Source organism: Salvelinus fontinalis, chromosome 17 (genome assembly GCF_029448725.1).
Source record: "Salvelinus fontinalis isolate EN_2023a chromosome 17, ASM2944872v1, whole genome shotgun sequence".
NCBI classification, from domain to species: domain Eukaryota; kingdom Metazoa; phylum Chordata; class Actinopteri; order Salmoniformes; family Salmonidae; genus Salvelinus; species Salvelinus fontinalis.
The window spans coordinates 9,375,919-9,401,890 of record NC_074681.1 but is presented as its reverse complement, the minus strand read 5'-3'; the positions used below and the strand labels follow the sequence as shown (position 1 = coordinate 9,401,890).

At 44.3% G+C, this 25,972-nt stretch overlaps 1 protein-coding gene across 5 annotated transcripts in view; it reads right to left on the bottom strand.

The window, feature by feature from the left end:
- LOC129813676 (rho GTPase-activating protein 29-like) overlaps window positions 1-25,972 on the bottom strand; it is a 91,788-nt gene that overhangs the window by 42,366 nt on the left and 23,450 nt on the right. For 3 of the 5 annotated variants that reach the window (XR_008753185.1, XM_055866074.1, XM_055866075.1), the window contains exons 2-10: window positions 20,284-20,541; window positions 12,746-12,842; window positions 12,264-12,336; window positions 12,037-12,097; window positions 6,846-6,995; window positions 6,690-6,754; window positions 6,401-6,511; window positions 4,389-4,469; window positions 2,246-2,401 (exon numbers count right to left, since the gene is read on the bottom strand). Coding sequence is in view for 4 of the 5 variants with exons in the window: in XM_055866074.1 (XP_055722049.1) it covers window positions 2,246-2,401; window positions 4,389-4,469; window positions 6,401-6,511; window positions 6,690-6,754; window positions 6,846-6,995; window positions 12,037-12,097; window positions 12,264-12,336; window positions 12,746-12,842; window positions 20,284-20,541 (1,052 nt within the window). In the remaining variant the exon portion in view is untranslated. Of the gene's footprint in view, window positions 1-2,245; window positions 2,402-4,388; window positions 4,470-6,400; window positions 6,512-6,689; window positions 6,755-6,845; window positions 6,996-12,036; window positions 12,098-12,263; window positions 12,337-12,745; window positions 12,843-14,688; window positions 14,976-15,126; window positions 15,585-20,283; window positions 20,542-25,972 lie in introns of those variants that run through there. The other 2 variants (XM_055866077.1, XM_055866078.1) reach the window with 2 other exon arrangements.

Sequence of the window (25,972 nt, the reverse complement as noted above, 5' to 3'; positions counted from 1 at the left end):
CGCCACAGGAGTCACTAGAGTGCGACCGTGTCTGTGTGAATACACCCGGCCCGCCACAGGAGTCACTAGAGTGCGATGGGACATGGAAATCTCGGCCTGCCAAACACTCTACTAACCCGGACGACGATGGGCCAATTGTGCGCCGCCTCATGGGTCTCCCAGTCACGGCTAGCTTTGACACAGCCTGGGATCGAACCCGGGTCTGTAGTGATGCCTTGGACCGCTGCGCCACTCGGGAGGCCCCCGCAAATTGATTTTAACAAACAATTGGTCCCCCAAAAAATGCAGACCTCTGTTGAACTTCAAAATCCCGATGTGGCCCTTGATCCAAAAAGTTTGCACACCCCTGACCTAATCTATGGATTTCAAGTGACTGGGAATACAGATATGCATCTGTTGGTCACAGATACTTTTTTTAAAGTAGGGGTCGTGGATCAGAAAACCAGTCAGTATCTGACCACCATTTACCTCATGAAAACAAGTCAGTATCTGACCACCATTTACCTCATGAAAACCAGTCAGTATCTGGTCTGACCACCATTTACCTCATGAAACCAGTCAGTATCTGACCACCATTTACCTCATGAAAACCAGTCAGTATCTGGTCTGACCACCATTTACCTCATGAAAACCAGTCAGTATCTGACCACCATTTACCTCATGAAAACCAGTCAGTATCTGACCACCATTTACCTCATGAAAACAAGTCAGTATCTGACCACCATTTACCTCATGAAAACCAGTCAGTATCTGGTCTGACCACCATTTACCTCATGAAACCAGTCAGTATCTGACCACCATTTACCTCATGAAAACCAGTCAGTATCTGGTCTGACCACCATTTACCTCATGAAAACCAGTCAGTATCTGACCACCATTTACCTCATGAAAACCAGTCAGTATCTGACCACCATTTACCTCATGAAAACCAGTCAGTATCTGACCACCATTTACCTCATGAAAACCAGTCAGTATCTGGTCTGACCACCATTTGCCTCATGAAAACCAGTCAGTATCTGACCACCATTTGCCTCATGCAGTGTGACACATCTCCTTCACATAGAGTTGATCAGGCTGTTGGTTGTGGCCTGTGGAATGTTGTCCCACTCCTTTTCAATGGCTGTGTGAAGTGGCTGGATATTGGAACTAGAACACACTGTTGTACACGTGGATCCAGAGCATCCCAAACATGCTCAATGGGTAACATGTCTGGTGAGTATGCAGGCCATGGAAGAACTGGGACATTTTCAGCTTCCAGGAATTGTGTCCAGATCCTTGTGACACGGGGCTGTGTGTTATCATGCTGAAACATGAGGTGATGGTGTCGGATGAATGGCACGACAATGGGCCTCAGGATCTCGTCATGGTATCTCTGTTCATTCAAATTGCCATTGATGAAATGAAATTGTGTTTGTTGTCCGTAGCTTATGCCTACACATACCATAACCCCACCGACACCACAGGGCACTCTGTTCACAACGTTGACATCAACAAACCGCTCGCCCACACGATGCCATATACACTGTCTGCCATCTGCCCGGTACAGTTGAAACCACTTCTCCAGCCTGCTAGTGGCCATCAAAGGTGAGCATTTGCCCACTGAAGTCGGGTTTTGATGCCGACCTGCAGTCATTTCAAGACCCTGGTGAGGATGACGAGCACGCAGATGATCTTCTCCGAGATGGTTTCTGACAGTTTGTGCAGAAATACATTGGTTGTGCACACCCACAGTTTCATCAGCTGTCCGAGTTTCTGGTCTCAGACGATCCCACAGGTGAAGAAGCCGGATGTGGAGGTCCTGAGCTGGAGTGGTTATACACGGTCTGCGGTTGTGAGGCCGGTTGGACGTACTAAAACGACGTTGGAAGCGGCTTATGGTAGAAAAATGAACATTAAATTCTCTGGCAACAGCTCTAGTGGACATTCCTGCAGTCCGCATGCCAATTGCACACTCCCTCAAAACTTCAGACATCTGTGGCCATTGTGACAAAACTGCACATTTTAGAGTGGCCTTTTATTGTCCCCAGCACAAGGTGCACCTATGTAATTAGCATGCTGTTTCATCAGCTTCTTGATATGCCACACCTGTCAGGTGGATGAATTATCTTGAGAAATACTCACTAACAGAATATGTAAACAAATTTGTGCACAAAATTTGAGGGAAAGAAGCTTTTTGTGCGTGTGGAACATTTCTGGGATGTTTTGTTTCAGCTCATGAAACATCCGTATATTTCTCCCCTCATACCTTCTGTAGAGCCTCCTCTTCCATTCTCCTCTTCTTGTCCAGCTGTTTGGACTGTTCCTCCTGGGAGCGGCTGGCTGAGGATTGGGCCTTGTAGTACTCGTCTCTCTTCTGGGCCTGGGTCCACCGGGCCTTACGCAGAGCCACCTCGGACTCTTGCTAAGGAGGGGAGGATACAGTCAGGTGAGAGAAGTACACACACTCTGTGTGTTATAGGGAGGATACAGGTAGACAGGTAGACACACTGTGTTATAGGGAGGATACAGGTAGACAGGTGTGTTATAGGGAGGATACAGGTAGACAGGTGTGTTATAGGGAGGATACAGGTAGACAGGTGTGTTATAGGGAGGATACAGGTAGACAGACTGTGTGTTATAGGGAGGATACAGGTAGACAGACTGTGTGTTATAGGGAGGATACAGGTAGACAGACTGTGTGTTATAGGGAGGATACAGGTAGACAGACTGTGTGTTATAGGGAGGATACAGGTAGACAGGTGTGTTATAGGGAGGATACAGGTAGACAGACTGTGTGTTATAGGGAGGATACAGGTAGACAGGTGTGTTATAGGGAGGATACAGGTAGACAGACTGTGTGTTATAGGGAGGATACAGGTAGACAGACTGTGTGTTATAGGGAGGATACAGGTAGACAGGTGTGTTATAGGGAGGATACAGGTTGACAGGTAGACACACTGTGTTATAGGGAGGATACAGGTAGACAGGTGTGTTATAGGGAGGATACAGGTAGACAGGTGTGTTATAGGGAGGATACAGGTAGACAGGTGTGTTATAGGGAGGATACAGGTAGACAGACTGTGTGTTATAGGGAGGATACAGGTAGACAGGTGTGTTATAGGGAGGATACAGGTACACACAATGTGTTATAGGGAGGATACAGGTTGACAGGTGTGTTATAGGGAGGATACAGGTAGACAGGTGTGTTATAGGGAGGATACAGGTTGACAGGTAGACACACTGTGTTATAGGGAGGATACAGGTAGACAGGTGTGTTATAGGGAGGATACAGGTAGACAGGTGTGTTATAGGGAGGATACAGGTAGACAGGTGTGTTATAGGGAGGATACAGGTAGACAGACTGTGTGTTATAGGGAGGATACAGGTAGACAGGTGTGTTATAGGGAGGATACAGGTACACACAATGTGTTATAGGGAGGATACAGGTTGACAGGTGTGTTATAGGGAGGATACAGGTAGACAGGTGTGTTATAGGGAGGATACAGGTAGACAGGTGTGTTATAGGGGAGGATACAGGTAGACAGGTGTGTTATAGGGAGGATACAGGTAGACAGGTGTGTTATAGGGAGGATACAGGTAGACAGGTGTGTTACAGGGAGGATACAGGTAGACAGGTGTGTTACAGGGAGGATACAGGTAGACAGGTGTGTTATAGGGAGGATACAGGTAGACAGGTGTGTTATAGGGAGGATACAGATAGACAGGTGTGTTATAGGGAGGATACAGGTAGACAGACTGTGTGTTATAGGGAGGATACAGGTAGACAGGTGTGTTATAGGGAGGATACAGGTAGACAGGTGTGTTATAGGGAGGATACAGGTAGACAGGTGTGTTATAGGGAGGATACAGGTAGACAGACTGTGTGTTATAGGGAGGATACAGGTAGACAGACTGTGTGTTATAGGGAGGATACAGGTTGACAGGTGTGTTATAGGGAGGATACAGGTAGACAGGTGTGTTATAGGGAGGATACAGGTAGACAGGTGTGTTATAGGGAGGATACAGGTAGACAGGTGTGTTATAGGGAGGATACAGGTAGACAGGTGTGTTATAGGGAGGATACAGATAGACAGGTGTGTTATAGGGAGGATACAGGTAGACAGGTGTGTTATAGGGAGGATACAGGTTGACAGGTGTGTTATAGGGAGGATACAGGTTGACAGGTGTGTTATAGGGAGGATACAGGTTGACAGGTGTGTTATAGGGAGGATACAGGTTGACAGGTGTGTTATAGGGAGGATACAGGTTGACAGTTGTGTTACAGGGAGGATACAGGTAGACAGGTGTGTTACAGGGAGGATACAGGTAGACAGGTGTGTTACAGGGAGGATACAGGTAAACAGGTACACACACAGAGAAAACAGCAGAGGGACAGAAGTCTCACATACCATTTTCTTCTGTTCTCTCTGCCACTGCTCCTTGATGTCTTTCCTCAGTTTGTCCAGCTCAGTCTTTCTGGACAACAGCGGCTACACGGAAGACAAAGAGGCACCAACTATAGTATGGTGTACATTCCATTATATCACATCACTTTCCCACAAATTACGAAGAACCCAAATGATACATTGTTGCCTTGTCAGAGACAAGATCAAGATCATTCACTACCTGATTGTCTTGAAGTCTTGAAGTTTTGTTGGCACCTATAAAGACTGTCATTGACCCCTATAAAGACTGTCATTGACCCCTATAAAGACTGTCATTGACCCCTTATAAAGACTGTCATTGACCCCTATAGACTGTCATTGACCCTTATACAGACTGTCATTGACCCCTATAAAGACTGTCATTGACCCCCAAAAGACTGTCATTGACCCCCAAAAGACTGTCATTGACCCCCAAAAGACTGTCATTGACCCCTATAAAGACTGTCATTGACCCTTATAAAGACTGTCATTGACCCCTATAAAGACTGTCATTGACCCCTATAAAGACTGTCATTGACCCTTATACAGACTGTCATTGACCCTTATACAGACTGTCATTGACCCCTATAAAGACTGTTACTGACCCCTATAAAGACTGTCACTGACCCCTATAAAGACTGTCATTGACCCCTATAAAGACTGTCATTGACCCCTATATAGACTGTCATTGACCCCTATATAGACTGTCATTGACCCCTATATAGACTGTCATTGACCCCTATAAAGACTGTCATTGACCCCTATAGACTGTCATTGACCCCTATAGACTGTCATTGACCCCTATAAAGACTGTCATTGACCCCTATAAAGACTGTCATTGACCCCTATAAAGACTGTTATTGACCCCTATAAAGACTGCCATTGACCCCTATAAAGACTGCCATTGACCTCTATAAAGACTGTCATTGACCCCTATAAAGACTGTCATTGACCCCTATAAAGACTGTCATTGACCCCTATAAAGACGGTCATTGACCCCTATAAAGACTGTCATTGACCCCTATAAAGACTGTCATTGACCCCTATAAAGACTGCCATTGACCCCTATAAAGACTGTCATTGACCCCTATAGACTGTCATTGACCCCTATAAAGACTGTCATTGACCCCTATAAAGACTGTCATTGACCCCTATAAAGACTGTTATTGACCCCTATAAAGACTGCCATTGACCCCTATAAAGACTGTCATTGACCCCTATAAAGACTGTCATTGACCCCTATAAAGACTGTCATTGACCCCTATAAAGACTGTCATTGACCCCTATAAAGACTGTCATTGACCCCTATAAAGACTGTCATTGACCCCTATAAAGACTGTCATTGACCCCTATAAAGACTGTCATTGACCCCTATAAAGACTGTCATTGACCCCTATAAAGACTGCCATTGACCCCTATAAAGACTGCCATTGACCCCTATAAAGACTGTCATTGACCCTTATACAGACTGTCATTGACCCCTATAAAGACTGTCATTGACCCTTGTAAAGACTGTCATTGACCCTTGTAAAGACTGTCATTGACCCTTATAAAGACTGTCATTGACCCTTATAAAGACTGTCATTGACCCTTGTAAAGACTGTCATTGACCCCCTATAAAGACTGTCATTGACCCCCTATAAAGACTGTCATTGACCCTTATAAAGACTGTCATTGACCCCTATAAAGACTGTCATTGACCCCTATAAAGACTGCCATTGACCCCCTATAAAGACTGTCATTGACCTCTATAAAGACTGGCATTGACCCCCTATAAAGACTGTCGTTGACCCCCTATAAAGACTGTCATTGACCACCTATAAAGACTGTCATTGACCACCTATAAAGACTGTCATTGACCCCCTATAAAGACTGTCATTGACCCCCTATAAAGACTGTCATTGACCCTTATAAAGACTGTCATTGACCCCTATAAAGACTGTCATTGACCCCTATAAAGACTGTCATTTTACCCCTATAAAGACTGTCATTCGTACCTGTATGAATTTGTTGGTCTGCAGGGCAGTGGCAGTCTGCAGGAGGAGTTGGCTGTACTCAACGTCATTCTTAAACGTAGAAATATAGATATTTCTGAACGGCATGTAGTCCTGTGGGCCAGACGAACATAACGGAAACATATCAGAAGTCACATTCTATGTTGATGTGTGCACTGTGAGTTGAAGAGGGTTAACCTATGTTTTAATCTATGTTCAGTTTTAAAGCTTTATGTCTCTGTGGTATGTGGTGTTTGTGTGACTATTGTTAAAATCAGTCCAAAAATATTACCTGTTGACTCGCGAGCGTCTTTGCAGATTCGGCCATTTTGACATAACTTTTGGCACATTCAACGTCTGGGGGAAGACACAGCAGATAAGTCTTGTGTGAATGTGTGATTGGATTGTTGGTTGTGGTGATATGTGTGTCTGTGAGCATCTAACTAACCCAGTCCCAGCCGCTTGTCGACCCAGGCCAGCAGATCCTTGGTGTACTTGGACCAGGCCTTGGCATAGAGCAGAACTGACTCCACCCCGCTGTCGTTCTTCTGCAGGATCACGTCGACCTCCTCCTCTTTAGACAGCGCCACCTCTGGGCCTGGAGAGGTAGTACAGGAGGATCAGGGTAGGATAGAGAAGACGCTGATTTTGGGTCCGTTTTTTTTTTTTTTGCATTTTCCCCCACTAATGGTCAAGGTTAGGATTAGGACCCTCTTCTGTCCCAGCTGTAAACACGCTGTGGGCTGTCTAGTGACTCTCTTCTGTCCCAGCTGTAAACACGCTGTGGGCTGTCTAGTGATCCTCTTCTGTCCCAGCTGTAAACACGCTGTGGGCTGTCTAGTGACTCTCTTCTGTCCCAGCTGTAAACACGCTGTGGGCTGTCTAGTGACTCTCTTCTGTCCCAGCTGTAAACACGCTGTGGGCTGTCTAGTGACTCTCTTCTGTCCCAGCTGTAAACACGCTGTGGGCTGTCTAGTGACTCTCTTCTGTCCCAGCTGTAAACACGCTGTGGGCTGTCTAGTGACCCTCTTCTGTCCCAGCTGTAAACACGCTGTGGGCTGTCTAGTGACTCTCTTCTGTCCCAGCTGTAAACACGCTGTGGGCTGTCTAGTGACCCTCTTCTGTCCCAGCTGTAAACACGCTGTGGGCTGTCTAGTGACTCTCTTCTGTCCCAGCTGTAAACACGCTGTGGGCTGTCTAGTGACTCTCTTCTGTCCCAGCTGTAAACACGCTGTGGGCTGTCTAGTGACTCTCTTCTGTCCCAGCTGTAAACACCCTGTGGGCTGTCTAGTGATCCTCTTCTGTCCCAGCTGTAAACACGCTGTGGGCTGTCTAGTGACCCTCTTCTGTCCCAGCTGTAAACACGCTGTGGGCTGTCTAGTGACTCTCTTCTGTCCCAGCTGTAAACACGCTGTGGGCTGTCTAGTGACTCTCTTCTGTCCCAGCTGTAAACACGCTGTGGGCTGTCTAGTGACTCTCTTCTGTCCCAGCTGTAAACACGCTGTGGGCTGTCTAGTGACTCTCTTCTGTCCCAGCTGTAAACACCCTGTGGGCTGTCTAGTGACTCTCTTCTGTCCCAGCTGTAAACACGCTGTGGGCTGTCTAGTGACTCTCTTCTGTCCCAGCTGTAAACACGCTGTGGGCTGTCTAGTGACCCTCTTCTGTCCCAGCTGTAAACACGCTGTGGGCTGTCTAGTGACTCTCTTCTGTCCCAGCTGTAAACACGCTGTGGGCTGTCTAGTGACTCTCTTCTGTCCCAGCTGTAAACACGCTGTGGGCTGTCTAGTGACTCTCTTCTGTCCCAGCTGTAAACACGCTGTGGGCTGTCTAGTGACCCTCTTCTGTCCCAGCTGTAAACACGCTGTGGGCTGTCTAGTGACACTCTTCTGTCCCAGCTGTAAACACGCTGTGGGCTGTCTAGTGACCCTCTTCTGTCCCAGCTGTAAACACGCTGTGGGCTGTCTAGTGACCCTCTTCTGTCCCAGCTGTAAACACGCTGTGGGCTGTCTAGTGACTCTCTTCTGTCCCAGCTGTAAACACGCTGTGGGCTGTCTAGTGACTCTCTTCTGTCCCAGCTGTAAACACGCTGTGGGCTGTCTAGTGACTCTCTTCTGTCCCAGCTGTAAACACGCTGTGGGCTGTCTAGCGCCCCTCTTCTGTCCCAGCCATGATGTATTATTTACCATAAATAATAATTAATAATCACTCATTTATGGTAAATAAAACATCACCAGATTCACTGGGAATACATAGTATGAAGAAGCAATACTCCAAGCAGCAACTTCATACTACTTGTCAGACATATAGAACTGATAATGTACACTGGTTGTTGGGGTGGGAGTGGCATGGGGTGGGGGTCCGTGGGTGGCTTTTGACCATTTTGTTGGATTGCTCATGTCTTACTCAACGGTAGAAAGAAGTTTAGTTCAAATCGGATGTTGGGTACTATATTTATTTTATATTATGCGAGTCCTAAAAATTAAAAAGGGCCAATTTGGGTGCAATCCATTAGCTTAATTTCTCAAAAGATCAAATTCCATTTCAACAAAATAATGTTGCAGGAATAATAATTGTATGTTTCTACCCACAGAAACAATCTGAGATGGTGGGTGTCATGGCTTGCTGAAACGACACGGAACGACTCATTGAGTGACTGTCAGTGACTGACATAACATGAGAAAAACAGTGAAACAAGAAGCGTGAAACAAGAAGATGAGAGAAACAAGAAGAAGAGTGAAACAAGAAGAAGGGGGGCTAAGAAAAGAAACAAGAAAAGTGAAACAAGAAGAAGAGAGAAACAAGAAGAGAGCAACAAGAAGAGGGAAACAAGAAGAAGAGAGAAACAAGAGAGAAACAAGAAGAAGAGTGAAACAAGAAGAGAGAAACAAGAAGAAGGGGGGATAAGAAGAGAAACAAGAAAAGTGAAACAAGAAGAAGAGAGAAACAAGAGAGAAACAAGAAGAAGAGAGAAACAAGAAGAAGAGAGAAACAAGAGAGAAACAAGGAGAGAAACAAGAAGAGTGAAACAAGGAGGGGAAATGAGAGAAACAAGAAGAGAAACAAGAAGAAGAGACAAACAAGAAGAAAAGACAAACAAGAAGAAGAGTGAAACAAGAAGAAGAGAGAAACAAGAAGAAGAGAAACAAGAAGAAGAGAAAAAAGAAGAAAAGAGAAACAAGAAGAGTGAAACAAGAAGAAGAGAAACAAGAAGAAGAGAGAAACAAGAAGAGAGAAACAAGAAGAAGACAAACAAGAAGAGTGAAACAAGAAGAAGAGAGAAACAAGAAGAAGAGAAACAAGAAGAAGAGAGAAACAAGAAGAAGAGACAAACAAGAAGAAGAGTGAAACAAGAAGAAGAGAGAAGCAAGAAGAAGAGTGAAACAAGAAGAAGAGAGAAACAAGAAGAAGAGAGAAACAAGAAGAGAGAAACAAGAAGAGTGAAACAAGAAGAGGAGTGAAACAAGAAGAAGAGAGAAACAAGAAGAGTGAAACAAGCAGAAGAGTGAAAAAAGAAGAGAGAAACAATAAGAAGAGTGAAACAAGAAGAAGAGAGAACCATGAAGAAGAGTGAAACAAGAAGAAGAGTGAAACAAGAAGAGAGAAACAAGAAGAAGAGAAACAAGAAGAAAAGAGAAACAAGAAGAAAAGAGAAACATGAAGAAGAGAGAAGCAAGAAGAAGAGTGAAACAAGAAGAAGAGAGAAACAAGAAGAAGAGAGAAACAAGAAGAGAGAAACAAGAAGAGAGAAACAAGAAGAGAGAAACAAGAAGAGTGAAACAAGAAGAGGAGTGAAACAAGAAGAAGAGAGAAACAAGAAGAAGAGTGAAACAAGCAGAAGAGTGAAAAAAGAAGAGAGAAACAATAAGAAGAGTGAAACAAGAAGAAGAGAGAACCATGAAGAAGAGTGAAACAAGAAGAAGAGTGAAACAAGAAGAGAGAAACAAGAAGAAGAGAAACAAGAAGAAGAGAGAAACAAGAAGAGAGAAACAAGAAGAAGACAAACAAGAAGAGTGAAACAAGAAGAAGAGAGAAACAAGAAGAAGAGAAACAAGAAGAAGAGAGAAACAAGAAGAAGAGACAAACAAGAAGAAGAGTGAAACAAGAAGAAGAGAGAAGCAAGAAGAAGAGTGAAACAAGAAGAAGAGAGAAACAAGAAGAAGAGAGAAACAAGAAGAGAGAAACAAGAAGAGTGAAACAAGAAGAGGAGTGAAACAAGAAGAAGAGAGAAACAAGAAGAAGAGTGAAACAAGCAGAAGAGTGAAAAAAGAAGAGAGAAACAATAAGAAGAGTGAAACAAGAAGAAGAGAGAACCATGAAGAAGAGTGAAACAAGAAGAAGAGTGAAACAAGAAGAAGAGAAACAAGAAGAAGAGAAACAAGAAGAAAAGAGAAACAAGAAGAAAAGAGAAACATGAAGAAGAGTGAAACAAGAAGAAGAGAGAAACAAGAAAAGAGAAACAAGAAGAGAGAAACAAGAAGAAGAGAAACAAGAAGAAGAGAAACAAGAAGAAGAGAGAAACAAGAAGAAGAGAGAAACAAGAAGAAGAGAGAAACAAGAAAAAAAGTGAAACAAGAAAAAGAGTGAAACAAGAAGAAAGGAGAAACAAGAAGAAGAGAGAAACAAGAAGAGAGAAACAAGAAGAGTGAAAGAAGAGAGAAACAAGAAGAAGAGCGAAACAAGAAGAAGAGCGAAACAAGAAGAAGAGTGAAACAACAAGAAGAGTGAAACAAGAAGAGTGAAACAACAAGAAGAAACAACAATAGAGAAACAAGAAGAGTGAAAGAAGAAGAGAGAAACAAGAAGAAGAGTGAAAGAAGAAGAAGAGTGAAAGAAAAAGAGAGAAACAAGAAGAAGAGTGAAAGAAGAAGAGAGAAACAAGAAGAGAGAAACAAGAAGAGTGAAAGAAGAAGAGTGAAAGAAGAAGAGAGAAACAAGGAGAGAAACAAGAAGAGTGAAACAAGAAGAAGAGTGAAACAAGAAGAGAGAAACAAGAAGAGTGAAACAAGAAGAGAGAAACAAGAAGAAGAGTGAAACAAGAAGAAGAGAGAAACAAGAAGAAGAGTGAAACAAGAAGAAGAGAGAAACAAGAAGAAGAGAGAAACAAGAAGAGTGAAACAAAAAGAAGAGAGAAACAAGAAGAAGAGTGAAACAAGAAGAAGAGAGAAACAAGAAGAGTGAAACAAGAAGAAGAGAGAAACAAGAAGAGAGAAACAAGAAGAGAGAAACAAGAAGAGAGAAACAAAAAGAGAGAAACAAGAAGAAGAGTGAAAGAAGAAGAAGAGAGAAACAAGAAGAAGAGAGAAACAAGAAGAGAGAAACAAGAAGAAGAGTGAGACAAGAAGAGAGAAACAAGAAGAGAGAAACAAGAAGAGAGAAACAAGAAGAAGAGAGAAACAAGAAGAAGAGAGAAACAAGAAGAGAGAAACAAGAAGAGAGAAACAAGAAGAAGAGAGAAACAAGAAGAAGAGTGAAACAAGAAGAGAGAAACAAGAAGAGAGAAACAAGAAGAGTGAAACAAGAAGAAGAGAGAAACAAGAAGAAGAGAGAAACAAGAAGAAGAGAGAAACAAGAAGAAGGGGGGATAAGAAGAGAAACAATTTAAGAAAGAGAAAGAGGAAGGAGGGAAGCGAGACACTTACCCACAAGGCCTTTCTTCTCTGGAACATACCCCTCAGAATCCACAGAGAGGTTCTCAAAAGACTAGAAATTAAACAAAATACACACATTTTATACTCTACCAACATATTGCACTTTTATATACTCTACTGATACGGTTCCGTAAACTAAACATTCAACTCAACACTGTTCAGCCTACATTTCAAGCATTCAGAATGCACCCTTGATGTGCGAGTCCTGATTGGCTTACCCTGCTTCTCGTGGTCTGGGGGATCCCCAACCCTGATTGGCTGTCCACATCTCCCATAAGGAAGTCAGACACTCTGAGGGGGGAGAGGACGAGTCAGCATAAATAACAACGTCAAGTGAGCAAGACTAACGAAACTAAAGATCCGAGTCTAAAGATTATAACATATCTATGCCATTAAATAACAATGTCAGGTGTCCAAGACCATAGTGTAAAGATAAGTGTAAAACATTAAAAGTTATTACACATTTACTTATACCATCAACTAACAATGCTCAGTTTGGATGAAGTAAAACGTTAATGTGGTGTTATAGTAAATATTAACTTTTTCATTAATTGTACTGTTTACAAGAAAGTAATAGTCTTTTGACTGTTAGTAGGCTTAGGCCTAAATCTTTCCCACAATCCCTAGTTAAATCCCTGGCTCTGTGACAAGAGACACTCAAAGCCAACAGTGTTGAAAGGTGAACAAACGTCGTACTCACACATTGCCAAATGTGAATGCCAAACTGTCAATGGACGTGTATATCTCGCCAAATATAGCCGTATTGTTTTCTTGGTTCACTTCCTTGAAGTTAACGCCTGTTGGAAAGTGATTAAAACCCACATGAGAACTTCAACCAGAGACCACATCACATTCATCAACAGCCAGCAAACAGTCAACAAAAGCAGACATAGAGTTAGCCTGGACATTAGGATAAAACACACAACGGAGCCGTACGTCATCGACATACCAACACACACAACACAGTCATAACAAGTAGCATGGTAGTCCTATTAGATCAATACAGTCATACCAAGTAGCATGGTAGACCTATTAGATCAATACAGTCATACCAAGTAGCATGGTAGTCCTATTAGATCAATACAGTCATACCAAGTAGCATGGTAGTCCTATTAGATCAATACAGTCATACCAAGTAGCATGGTAGTCCTATTAGATTCCTATTAGATCAATACAGTCATACCAAGTAGCATGGTAGTCCTATTAGATTCCTATTAGATCAATACAGTCATAACAAGTAGCATGGTAGTCCTATTAGATCAATACAGTCATAACAAGTAGCATGGTAGTCCTATTAGATTCCTATTAGATCAATACGGTCATACCAAGTAGCATGGTAGTCCTATTAGATCAATACAGTCATAACAAGTAGCATGGTAGTCCTATCAGATCAATACAGTCATAACAAGTAGCATGGTAGTCCTATTAGATTCCTATTAGATCAATACAGTCATACCAAGTAGCATGGTAGTCCTATTAGATCAATACAGTCATAACAAGTAGCATGGTAGTCCTATTAGATTCATATTAGATCAATACAGTCATACCAAGTAGCATGGTAGTCCTATTAGATTCATATTAGATCAATACAGTCATACCAAGTAGCATGGTAGTCCTATTAGATCAATACAGTCATAACAAGTAGCATGGTAGTCCTATTAGATCAATACAGTCATACCAAGTAGCATGGTAGTCCTATTAGATCAATACAGTCATACCAAGTAGCATGGTAGTCCTATTAGATTCCTATTAGATCAATACAGTCATAACAAGTAGCATGGTAGTCCTATTTGATTCATATTAGATCAATACAGTCATACCAAGTAGCATGGTAGTCCTATTAGATCAACACACTAGAATGACTTCATTCACTGGGCTGATGGAATTAAATGAACAGCCATGAATTCCCTGGGGTCTAGGTTTAGCATTGAAAAATAGACTACATTTCATAACTTCCTATCCTTCTGTTGGTTGAGCAGACCGTGAGGAAACTGTGATGGCACCAGAAAGCTGGTTATCAGTGTGATGGTACCATTCAGGGATGCTCCCTTTCAACAATAAACTGGGTAGAATTGTTAAAACTCACTGATATAGACATACAGTACATAGAACACAGTCAAGGATGTTAAAACACAGAGATATAGACATACAGTACATAGAGACTAACAGGAACACAGTCAAGGATGTTAAAACACAGCGATATAGACATACAGTACATAGAGACTAACAGGAACACAGTCAAGGATGTTAAAACACAGAGATATAGACATACAGTACATAGAGACTAACAGGAACACAGTCAATGGTGTTAAAACACAGAGATATAGACATACAGAACATAAAGACTAACAGGAACACAGTCAAGGATGTTAAAACACACTGATATAGACATACAGTACATAGAGACTAACAGGAACACAGTCAAGGATGTTAAAACACACTGATATAGACATACAGTACATAGAGACTAACAGGAACACAGTCAAGGATGTTAAAACACACTGATATAGACATACAGTACATAGAGACTAACAGGAACACAGTCAAGGTTGTCCATTTGAGACCATCTTTCTGTGAGTCCCAAATAAAAATGTCTTGGAAAATCTATTTTGAAGAGTAGAAGAGAACGGTGCAAAAACAAACCATCTATCCAATCGATTATCTTGTGGTAATTTAGGTGTCCAATGTGTCAATCAATCCTCTTCAACACAGGTCACATACTCCCTGAGCCTGTCAACATCACAGCCACATGTCTGTTCCTGTTAGCATGCCGAAATTATGTTGTCTAAACGCTTTTTGGACAACGAAAGTGTCGACAAAATCTTCGAGAAGACGTCGGCGCACGTTAGCTTTCTCTCACAGGAAACAGTTCAGTTCAGTAAGCGAGAGGACATTTGCAGAAAGCAGCCCAAGAGAAAGACACATAGAGAGAGAGAGAGAGAGAGAGAGAGAGAGAGAGAGAGAGAAAGACAGAAATCCAACTTCACTTCCTGTCTCCCCGCTACAGGAAACGACTCAGGCAGCTTAAAAACTCGTCGACGACACCCGAGAAAATCTTCAAACGACCATCGTAAAACTTACCACGTCTGTTTCTTTCTAGTCACCTGTCCCGCCTGCTCAGTCCATCAATCTGAGCTAACACTCTGATACCTCCTGGTTCTATCGTGGTCAGCCCATGAAGTCTGAACCACTGTTTTGTTGACTTAGTTTCCTCTCCCCTCCCAGTACAGCAGAGCTTCTTCTTCTTCTTCCTCTCTTCAAAACCCTTTCTTAACACTTCCACTTTTTTCCTGATAATGCAGGACGGATGACTAACCAACACAACACAATACAACACTAAAAGTCAAAATCAATCTCTGTTGATGTTTGTCGTTGTTCATGTTCAGTTCCTCTACAAATACATTCTTGTCTACTGGTACCCTTCGGAAGGGGGTTGGAGAGGAGGGAGCAACCCACAGCCCACGTTAACCCACGTTCCAGGCCAGGGCAGCACCTCAGGAGACCAATGGGGTGGAAGAGAAGTATATAGAGGTGCCTCTTGGCCATGCCCCTGAATGCTGCTGTGCTGTAGAGGCCCCTGTAGAGGCCCCTGTAGAGGCCCCTGTAGAGGCCCGGAGCGCTGAGCGTCTTCCTCAGGACATCCTGCAGTTCTACAACAATGATCCCACCGCTGGTTGCCACCAATCACAACCCGACAAAATATGGGAACTGCATTATTGAAGCCCGGGCCAGGAGGTATTGTTACACTCCTTTCTCTCACTGCATGAGAACACTCAGTGACCTCAATGAGCCGGTGTGTTTCTTAGTAAGGGAAAGTGTTTAACAACTGGTCATTCTGTCTTTGGTAGGTACTACTTTTTTTTATTGTCAGATGTGCACTATCGACCATTTTTTGGGCTCATTTGCATATGATAACAGGGGATCCAATAACTGCAGAATAGGCTCAGGAAAGGGTCGCAAAGAGAGAGAGAGAGCACAGAGAGCAGAGAGAGAGCAGAGAGAGAGCAGAAAGAGAAAGAGAGCAGAGAGAGCAGAGAGAGTAGAGAGAGAGACAAGAGAGAGCAGAGAGAGCAGAGAGAGAGCAAAAAGAGAGAGCAGGGAGAGAGCAGAGAAAGAGAGAAGAGAGAGCAGAGAGAGCGCAAATAGAGAGAGAGAGCAAAGAGGAGAGAGAGCAGAAAGAGAGCAGAGAAAGAGAAGAGAGCAGAGAGAAACAGCAGAGAGAGAGAGGAGAGAAAGAGAGAAGAGAGAGAGAGAAGACAGAGAGAGAGCAGAGAGAGAGAGAAGACAGAGAGAGAGAGAGCAGAGAGAGAGAGAGAGGAGAGAGAGCAGAGAGAGAGAAGAGAGCAGAGAGAGAGAGCAGAGAGAGCAGAAAGAGAGAGCAGACAGAGAGCAGAGAGAGAGAAGAGAGAATCAGAATGTCTGGGGACCCAATTTTTTCCTTCAGAATGTCTGGGGACCCAATTTTCTTCCTTCAGAATGTCTAGGGACCCCATTTTTCCGTCAGAATGTCTGGGGACCCCATTTTTCCGTCAGAATGTCTGGGGACCCCATTTTTCCGTCAGAATGTCTGGGGACCCCATTTTTCCATCAGAATGTCTAGGGACCCCATTTTTCCGTCAGAATGTCTGTGGACCCCATTTTTCCGTCAGAATGTCTGGGTACCCCATTTTTCCGTCAGAATGTCTAGGGACCCCATTTTTTCCGTCAGAATGTCTAGGGACCCCATTTTTACCGTCAGAATGTCTAGGGACCCCATTTTTTCCGTCAGAATGTCTAGGGACCCCATTTTTTCCCCAATAATTTCTTGCGACCCCAAATCTAATGACCTTAAAATCGGTACATTTAGATTTTTACATCAACAAATAATCTTCAATTCATTACATTTTCATCAAAATTAAAAGAAACCAAAACACATTTACTCAACAACAAAAAAATAATTTCAATGATCTTTCTCAAAAACGTTTATATATTGTCCCATACAATAATCTGTAATCTTATTTTTTGGTTCCATTTTATAACATTTTTGTATCTTTTTTGGGGTGACCCCACTGCAGTTACCGGGTCACGACCCTGACTTTGAACACCTCTGCACTAGAGTGACATTCACTACTTGAGGGTCTAGTGAAGGAACTGAAGAACTAAAGGAAAACACCTGACAGGATGCCTTGTTTCCATGGTGATGACGATTCCTTCTTCTTGGTTCCCTTCCTGCATTCTGAGCATATTTTTTGAAGCACCTCTCAGTGTCAACATGAGGGAGATGCATTCTGGGTCAGAATGATGCTCAGATCAGAGATAGGCAGCTATCTGTCTGTGAGTCAGTGAGTCAGTGTGTGTGTGTGTGTGTGTGTGTGTGTGTGTGTGTGTGTGTGTGTGTGTGTGTGTGTGTGTGTGTGTGTGTGTGTGTGTGTGTGTGTGTGTGTGCACGTGCGTGTGTGTGTGTGTTTGAGTCACCCATAAAGGCACTAAGAATGGAGCTGCATGGGTACACGTTTGGCCGTCACACACATTTCGAGAAGGCCACGCCAACCGCCGCATGAAGCTGGAATGCAAATCCTAGAATAGCTAGAACAGGATTCCCTAAATATTGCACAACTTTTGACCAAGGCCCAGAAGGTGCCATTTGGGACGCAGTTCTACACTGTTCTGGAACATTCTTGTGCTGAAGCCAAATGAAGATTTCTCCCCCTCAGAGGAAAGATCACATTTCGAGCAGATAAAAAAAGTAAAAAAAATAGCAGAGTTGAGATTCCTCTGGTTTGTATCATTTAGGTGGACTGAAGAAGAAGAAGAAAACTACTTTATTGTCCATTGTCTTGTACAGTGTACAGAAATTCTCTGGTTTCAGGACACGAGACTAGAAAGTAGAAACCGTGGGTTCCTTTGTCAGCGTGGCACCGTACAGACAACGATCAGTTCTGTGTCACATCAGAAGACACTTTTCAGAAGAAATATTAGGCTAGGTGCGTCTGTCACGGCCGTCGTCGAAAGGAGACCAAAGTGCAGCGTGGTCGGCGTACATTTCCTTTTATTATAAAATGTCGCCAACAAAAACAAGAAACAAAATAAAAGACTGTGAAGCTTCCGAGGGCTATAGTGCCACTAACAAAGATAACTTCCCACACTGAAAGGAGGGAAAAAAGGGCTGCCTAAGTATGATTCCCAATCAGAGACAACGATAGACAGCCGACCCTGATTGAGAACCACACCCTGGCCAAAACATAGAAATAAAGAAACATAGAAAACAAAACATAGAATGCCCACCCTGACCAAACCAAATAGAGAAATAAAACGTCTCTCTAAGGTCAGGGCGTGACAGCGTCACAACGCAGTCAAAAGGACATCTTCCTAGATCGATTTTTCCCAATGAACAGTTGAAGGAAACCGAGCGGTAGGATCTTTTCAAAAGAGCCAATCTAGATGTGTGAATGAAACTGTTGTGTAATTATTTATTTTTTTTATGTTTAAATAAATCAAATAAGGTAAATTCCACTGATTGCTTGCTGAGCATGATATGTAGGCTTAAATATCTTCAACAATCAAAAAGTACTGTTGGGAGAAAGTCACATCTCAGAAGAGCCAATCAGAAGTGTGGATATCTCGGAAAAGCCAATCAGAAGTGTGCATAAGATGGCCTGTATGTACAGCCCAGGCTACCGGAGTCAGCATGGGACTGAATCTGAACAACTACTCTTCTGACTCTCAATTTCTCCTACTTTTCCTAAATCACTAAAATAAAGTACGTATAAACTCAGCCAAAAAACGTCCTCTCACTGTCAACTGCGTTTATTTTCAGCAAACTTAACATGTGTAAATATTTGTATGAACATAACAAGATTCAACAACTGAGACATAAACTGAACAAGTTCCACAGACATGTGACAAACAGAAATGGAATAATGTGTCCCTGAACAAAGGGGGGGTCCAAATCAAAAGTAACAGTCAGTATCTGGTGTGGCCACCAGCTGCATTAAGTACTGCAGTGCATCTCCTCCTCATGGACTGCACCAGATTTGCTAGTTCTTGCTGTGAGATGTTACCCCACTCTTCCACCAAGGCACCTGCAAGTTCCCGGACATTTCTGGGGGGAATGGCCCTAGCCCTCACCCTCCGATCTAACAGGTCCCAGATGTGCTCAATGGGATAAAGATCCGGCTCTTCTTGCAGGAAATCACGCACAGAACGAGCAGTATGGCTGGTGGCATTGTCATGCTGGAGGGTGATGTCAGGATGAGCCTGCAGGAAGGGTACCACATGAGGGAGGAGGATGTCTTCCCTGTAACGCACAGCTTTGAGATTGCAGGCAATGACAACAAGCTCAGTCCGATGATGCTGTGACACACCGCCCCGGACCATGACGGACCCTCTACCTCCAAATCGATCCCGCTCCAGAGTACAGGCCTCAGTGGAACACTCATTCCTTCGACGATAAACGTGAATCTGACCATCACCCCTGGTGAGACAAAACCGGGACTCGTAAGTGATGAGCACTTTTTGCCAGTCCTGTCTGGTTTGTGCCCATAGGCGACATTGTTGCCGGTGATGTCTGGTGAGGACCTGCCTTTACAACAGGCCTACAAGCCCTCAGTCCAGCCTCTCTCAGCCTATTGCGGACAGTCTGAGCACTGATGGAGGGATTGTGCGTTCCTGGTGTAACTCGGGCAGTTGTTGTTGCCATCCTGTACCTGTGTGATGTCGGCAGGTATGATGTCCGGATGTACCGATCCTGTGCAGGTGTGGTTACACGTGGTCTGCCACTGCGAGGACGATCAGCTGTCCGTCCTGTCTCCCTGTAGCGCTGTCTTAGGCGTCTCACAATACGGACATTGCAATTTATTGCCCTGGCCACATCTGCAGTCCTCATGCCCCCTTGCAGCATGCCTAAGGCACGTTCACGCAGATGAGCAGGGACCCTAGGCATCTTTCTTTTGGTGTTTTTCAGAGTCAGTAGAAAGGCCTCTTTAGTGTCCTAAGTTTTCATAACTGTGACCTTAATTGCCTACCGTCTGTAAGCTGTTAGTGTCTTAACGATCGTTCCACAGGTGCATGTTCATTAAGTGTTTATGGTTCATTGAACAAGCATGGGAAACAGTGTTTAAACCCTTTACAATGAAGAACTGTGCAGTTATTTGGATTTTTACAAATTATCTTTGAAAGACAGGGTCCTGAAAAAGGGCCGTTTCTTTTTCTGTTGAGTGTATATTTAAAGAAAAGATGTGCGGATGAAAGGATACTAACCTTTGACCTTAGCGATGACGGTGCCGGCAGCCCTGAGGATGTCTACAGAGTTGAGGGTCTGGTGTTTGCCGATGACAGACTTGAGAACACGGAGGAGCTCCCTCAACCGCTCCTGTACTCGCTGAGGGAGTCCCTCCTGGCTTTCTGGAAGAGAGGAGACCAACCGCTCCTGTACCTGCTGAGGGAGTCCCTCGTGGCTTTCTGGAAGAGAGGAGACCAACCGCTCCTGTACTCGCTGAGGGAGTCCCTCGTGGCTTTCTGGAAGAGAGGACAAAGAGAGAAACAGATCTGTCAAGTAACATTTTTATTAAAAAACAGAATATAATACCAATTTACATAGTCGTCATAGCCGTCCTGGCATTCAGGAAAAGATGTGAAAGAATAACAGATCTGTCAAGTAAGTATATTAACATTGGAAAGAAATCTGAAACAATAATGATTGCACCACAGTCACCAAGTGCAAACTCCTAAATATGGCAGGTGCATCGTGGTTCCCCACTGAGAAGCCGACAGGACAGGTGATCACCATCATCCTATTAGGTCTAACTGTTTTGTAGTGAATTATAGTACGACTAGAAAAAATATGTTAGTTTGGAATTTCAACAACTATAGATTCTAGACTACATAATCAGCCATATCTGTGAGGGATCAGAACTACGACCTGTTACATTGTGACCCGTAGGTCACCCATTGGCTGAGAGAATTCTGTTTTTTTGTGTTTTACTTTACCAAAACTCACATTAGGGACAGCAATCATGTCATTCGATGTAGATATCTGTCTCTCTGTCTCCCGACTGGGGTTGTGTAAGACAGGAAACTAAAGTAGTTGTGGTTGAAAGACGCTGTTTGTAATGCAACTGCCCTATTCCACTTTAGCCAACTAGTTTTTGTTTTAGACGGTAACACAATATCTCACTGTACAGAGCAACAAGTGATGATTAGGTTAAGTAATTGGCCTCAACTAACCAATCAGGTGATAGGCTAGTACTAATACAGAGGATCTCCCCTGTGTAATCCTTCACTATGAACAGTTTGACAGATCTCCCGTGTGTTATCCTTTCACTACAAACCGTCTTGACAGATCTCCCCAGAATTATCCTTTCACTACAAACCGTCTTGACAGATCTCCCCAGAATTATCCTTTCACTACAAACCGTCTTGACAGATCTCCCCAGAATTATCCTTTCACTACAAACCGTCTTGACGGATCTCCCCTGTGTTATCCTTTCACTACAAACCGTCTTGACAGATCTCCCCAGAATTATCCTTTCACTACAAACCGTCTTGACGGCTCTCCCTTGACTTATCCTTTCACTACAAACCATCTTGACGGATCTCCCCTGAATTATCCTTTCACTACAAACCGTCTTGACGGATCTCCCCTGAATTATCCTCTCACTACAAACCGTCTTGACGGATCTCCCCTGAATTATCCTCTCACTACAAACCATCTTGACGGATCTCCCGTGTGTTATCCTTTCACTATGAACAGTTTGACAGATCTCCCCTGAGTTATCCTTTCACTACAAACCATCTTGACGGATCTCCTGTGTTATCCTTTCACTACAAACCGTCTTGACAGATCTCCCCAGAATTATCCTTTCACTACAAACCGTCTTGACGGATCTCCCCTGACTTATCCTTTCACTACAAACCGTCTTGACGGATCTCCCGTGTGTTATCCTTTCACTACAAACCGTCTTGACGGATCACCCATCAATTATCCTTTAACTACAAACCGTCCTGACGGATCTCCCCTGTGTTATCCTTTCACTACAAACCGTCTTGACAGATCTCCCCTGTGTTATCCTTTCACTACAAACCATCTTGACGGATCTCCTGTGTTATCCTTTCACTACAAACCGTCTTGACGGATCTCCCTTGACTTATCCTTTCACTATGAACAGTTTGACGAATCTCCCCTGAATTCTAACAGGGTTGTTGACAGACACACAGTGGGCAGAAACAGCTGAAACGGGAGGGGATGTTTTCTTGTCTCTGTGTGCAGTAATCAGTAGTGGGTCTAGGGCTTTGTCACCAGACAGTAGGTGAGTTCATGTCTCATCGCCTAGGACTGACTGACGATATGAAACATCAGAGTGGTCTGTTTTTCTACCGAGCCCTCTGCAGACACACTGCACTAGGAGGATGAGGAGAAGAGACGGAATGTATTGGAGAGGCAAGGGAATTACAGAGGGAGTGAAAACTGGGAGAGCCGGTGTGGGGGTGGTCCTCTCTCCCCTCTCTCTCACACACACACATACACATACAGTCACACACACACACACACACACACACACACACACACACACACACACACACACACACACACACACACACACACACACACACACACACACACACACACACACACACACACACACGCATGGTGTCCACCCATATACAGAGGAAATGTTCAGTATTTTCAGAAAATATTTTGGGTGGAAGTGGTTGAGGTGAACTAACAGTTCATTACAGACATTGTGACACACCTTAGAACACAGCATGCAGAAATGGGTGGGCTTCTAAACATCGTGCTGCTAGTTTATAGTGGAGCTTCCAGAACAGAAACATGCTGAATCTCCAGGCTAGCACTCCGCACGAGAAGAGTACAGCTGTGAGACGAAGAGAAACAGCTGTGAGACGAAGAGAAACAGCTGTGAGACGAAGAGAAACAGCTGTGAGACGAAGAGAAACAGCTGTGAGATGAAGAGAAACAGCTGTGAGACGAAGAGAAACAGCTGTGAGACGAAGAGAAACAGCTGTGAGACGAAGAGAAACAGCTGTGAGATGAAGAGAAACAGCTGTGAGACGAAGAGTACAGCTGTGAGACGAAGAGAAACAGCTGTGAGACGAAGAGTACAGCTGTGAGACGAAGAGTACCGCTGTGAGACGAAGAGAAACAGCTGTGAGACGAAGAGAAACAGCTGTGAGACGAAGAGTACAGCTGTGAGACGAAGATAAACAAGTCTTCAGAGAAACATCCTCCAGGCAAACAAAATTAGGCCTAATCTACCCTCCTCCTCCTCCTATTCTTCCTCCTCATCCTCCCCCCTTCTCCTCCTCCCCCTCTCCCTCCTCCTCCTCCTATTCTTCCTCCTCATCCTCCCCCCTTCTCCTCCTCCCCCTCTTCCTCCTCCTCCTCCTATTCTTCCTCCTCATCCTCCCCCCTTCTCCTCCTCCCCCACTTCCTCACTCAGCTCTACCATTCCATTTAAAGGACGTAAGGGAGATAATTGGCTAGGCTAAACCTTTAAACATAATAAACTGGCTGACCCTTCACTCACCCACCCTCCTTGGCTGGAATAGTCACTACAACTCCCTGGACTAGTCACTATAACTCCCTGGGCTAGTCACTACAACTCCCTGGACTAGTCACTATAACTCCCTGGACTAGTCACTCCAACTCCCTGGACTAGTCACTACAACTCCCTGGACTAGTCACTACAACTCCCTGGACTAGTCACTACAACTCCCTGGACTAGTCACTTCAACTCCCTGGACTAGTCACTTCAACTCCCTGGACTAGTCACTTCAACTCCCTGGACTAGTCACTATAACTCCCTGGACTAGTCACTACAACTCCCTGGACTAGTCACTCCAACTCCCTGGACTAGTCACTCCAACTCCCTGGGCTAGTCACTATAACTCCCTGGACTAGTCACTATAACTCCCTGGACTAGTCACTACAACTCCCTGGACTAGTCACTACAACTCCCTGGACTAGTCACTTCAACTCCCTGGACTAGTCACTTCAACTCCCTGGACTAGTCACTATAACTCCCTGGACTAGTCACTACAACTCCCTGGACTAGTCACTACAACTCCCTGGACTAGTCACTATAACTCCCTGGACTAGTCACTATAACTCCCTGGATTAGTCACTATAACTCCCTGGACTAGTCACTATAAATCCCTGGACTAGTCACTATAAATCCCTGGACGGGTCACTATAAATCCCTGGACGGGTCACTACAACTCCCTGGACTAGTCACTACAACTCCCTGGACTAGTCACTACAACTCCCTGGACTAGTCACTATAACTCCCTGGACTAGTCACTATAACTCCCTGGACTAGTCACTACAACTCCCTGGACTAGTCACTATAACTCCCTGGACTATTCACTACAACTCCCTGGACTAGTCACTACAACTCCCTGGACTAGTCACTACAACTCCCTGGACTAGTCACTACAACTCCCTGGACTAGTCACTACAACTCCCTGGACTAGTCACTATAACTCCCTGGACTATTCACTACAACTCCCTGGACTAGTCACTACAACTCCCTGGACTAGTCACTACAACTCCCTGGACTAGTCACTACAACTCCCTGGACTAGTCACTACAACTCCCTGGACTAGTCACTACAACTCCCTGGACTAGTCACTATAACTCCCTGGACTAGTCACTACAACTCCCTGGACTAGTCACTACAACTCCCTGGACTAGTCACTATAACTCCCTGGACTAGTCACTATAACTCCCTGGATTAGTCACTATAACTCCCTGGACTAGTCACTATAAATCCCTGGACTAGTCACTATAAATCCCTGGACGGGTCACTACAACTCCCTGGACTAGTCACTACAACTCCCTGGACTAGTCACTACAACTCCCTGGACTAGTCACTACAACTCCCTGGACTAGTCACTCCAACTCCCTGGACTAGTCACTATAACTCCCTGGACTAGTCACTCCAACTCCCTGGACTAGTCACTCCAACTCCCTGGACTAGTCACTACAACTCCCTGGACTAGTCACTATAACTCCCTGGACTATTCACTACAACTCCCTGGACTAGTCACTACAACTCCCTGGACTAGTCACTACAACTCCCTGGACTAGTCACTACAACTCCCTGGACTAGTCACTACAACTCCCTGGACTAGTCACTACAACTCCCTGGACTAGTCACTCCAACTCCCTGGACTAGTCACTATAACTCCCTGGACTAGTCACTCCAACTCCCTGGACGAGTCACTCCAACTCCCTGGACTAGTCACTTCAACTCCCTGGACTAGTCACTACAACTCCCTGGACTAGTCACTCCAACTCCCTGGACTAGTCACTATAACTCCCTGGACTAGTCACTCCAACTCCCTGGACTAGTCACTATAACTCCCTGGACTAGTCACTATAACTCCCTGGACTAGTCACTCCAACTCCCTGGACTAGTCACTCCAACTCCCTGGACTAGTCACTACAACTCCCTGGACTAGTCACTATAACTCCCTGGACTAGTCACTCCAACTCCCTGGACTAGTCACTCCAACTCCCTGGACTAGTCACTACAACTCCCTGGACTAGTCACTCCAACTCCCTGGACTAGTCACTCCAACTCCCTGGACTAGTCACTACAACTCCCTGGACTAGTCACTAACTCCCTGGACTAGTCAATACAACTCCCTGGACTAGTCACTACAACTCCCTGGACTAGTCACTACAACTCCCTGGACTAGTCACTATAACTCCCTGGACTAGTCACTACAACTCCCTGGACTAGTCACTCCAACTCCCTGGACTAGTCACTCCAACTCCCTGGACTAGTCACTCCAACTCCCTGGACTAGTCACTATAACTCCCTGGACTAGTCACTATAACTCCCTGGACTAGTCACTATAACTCCCTGGACTAGTCACTATAACTCCCTGGACTAGTCACTATAACTCCCTGGACTAGTCACTA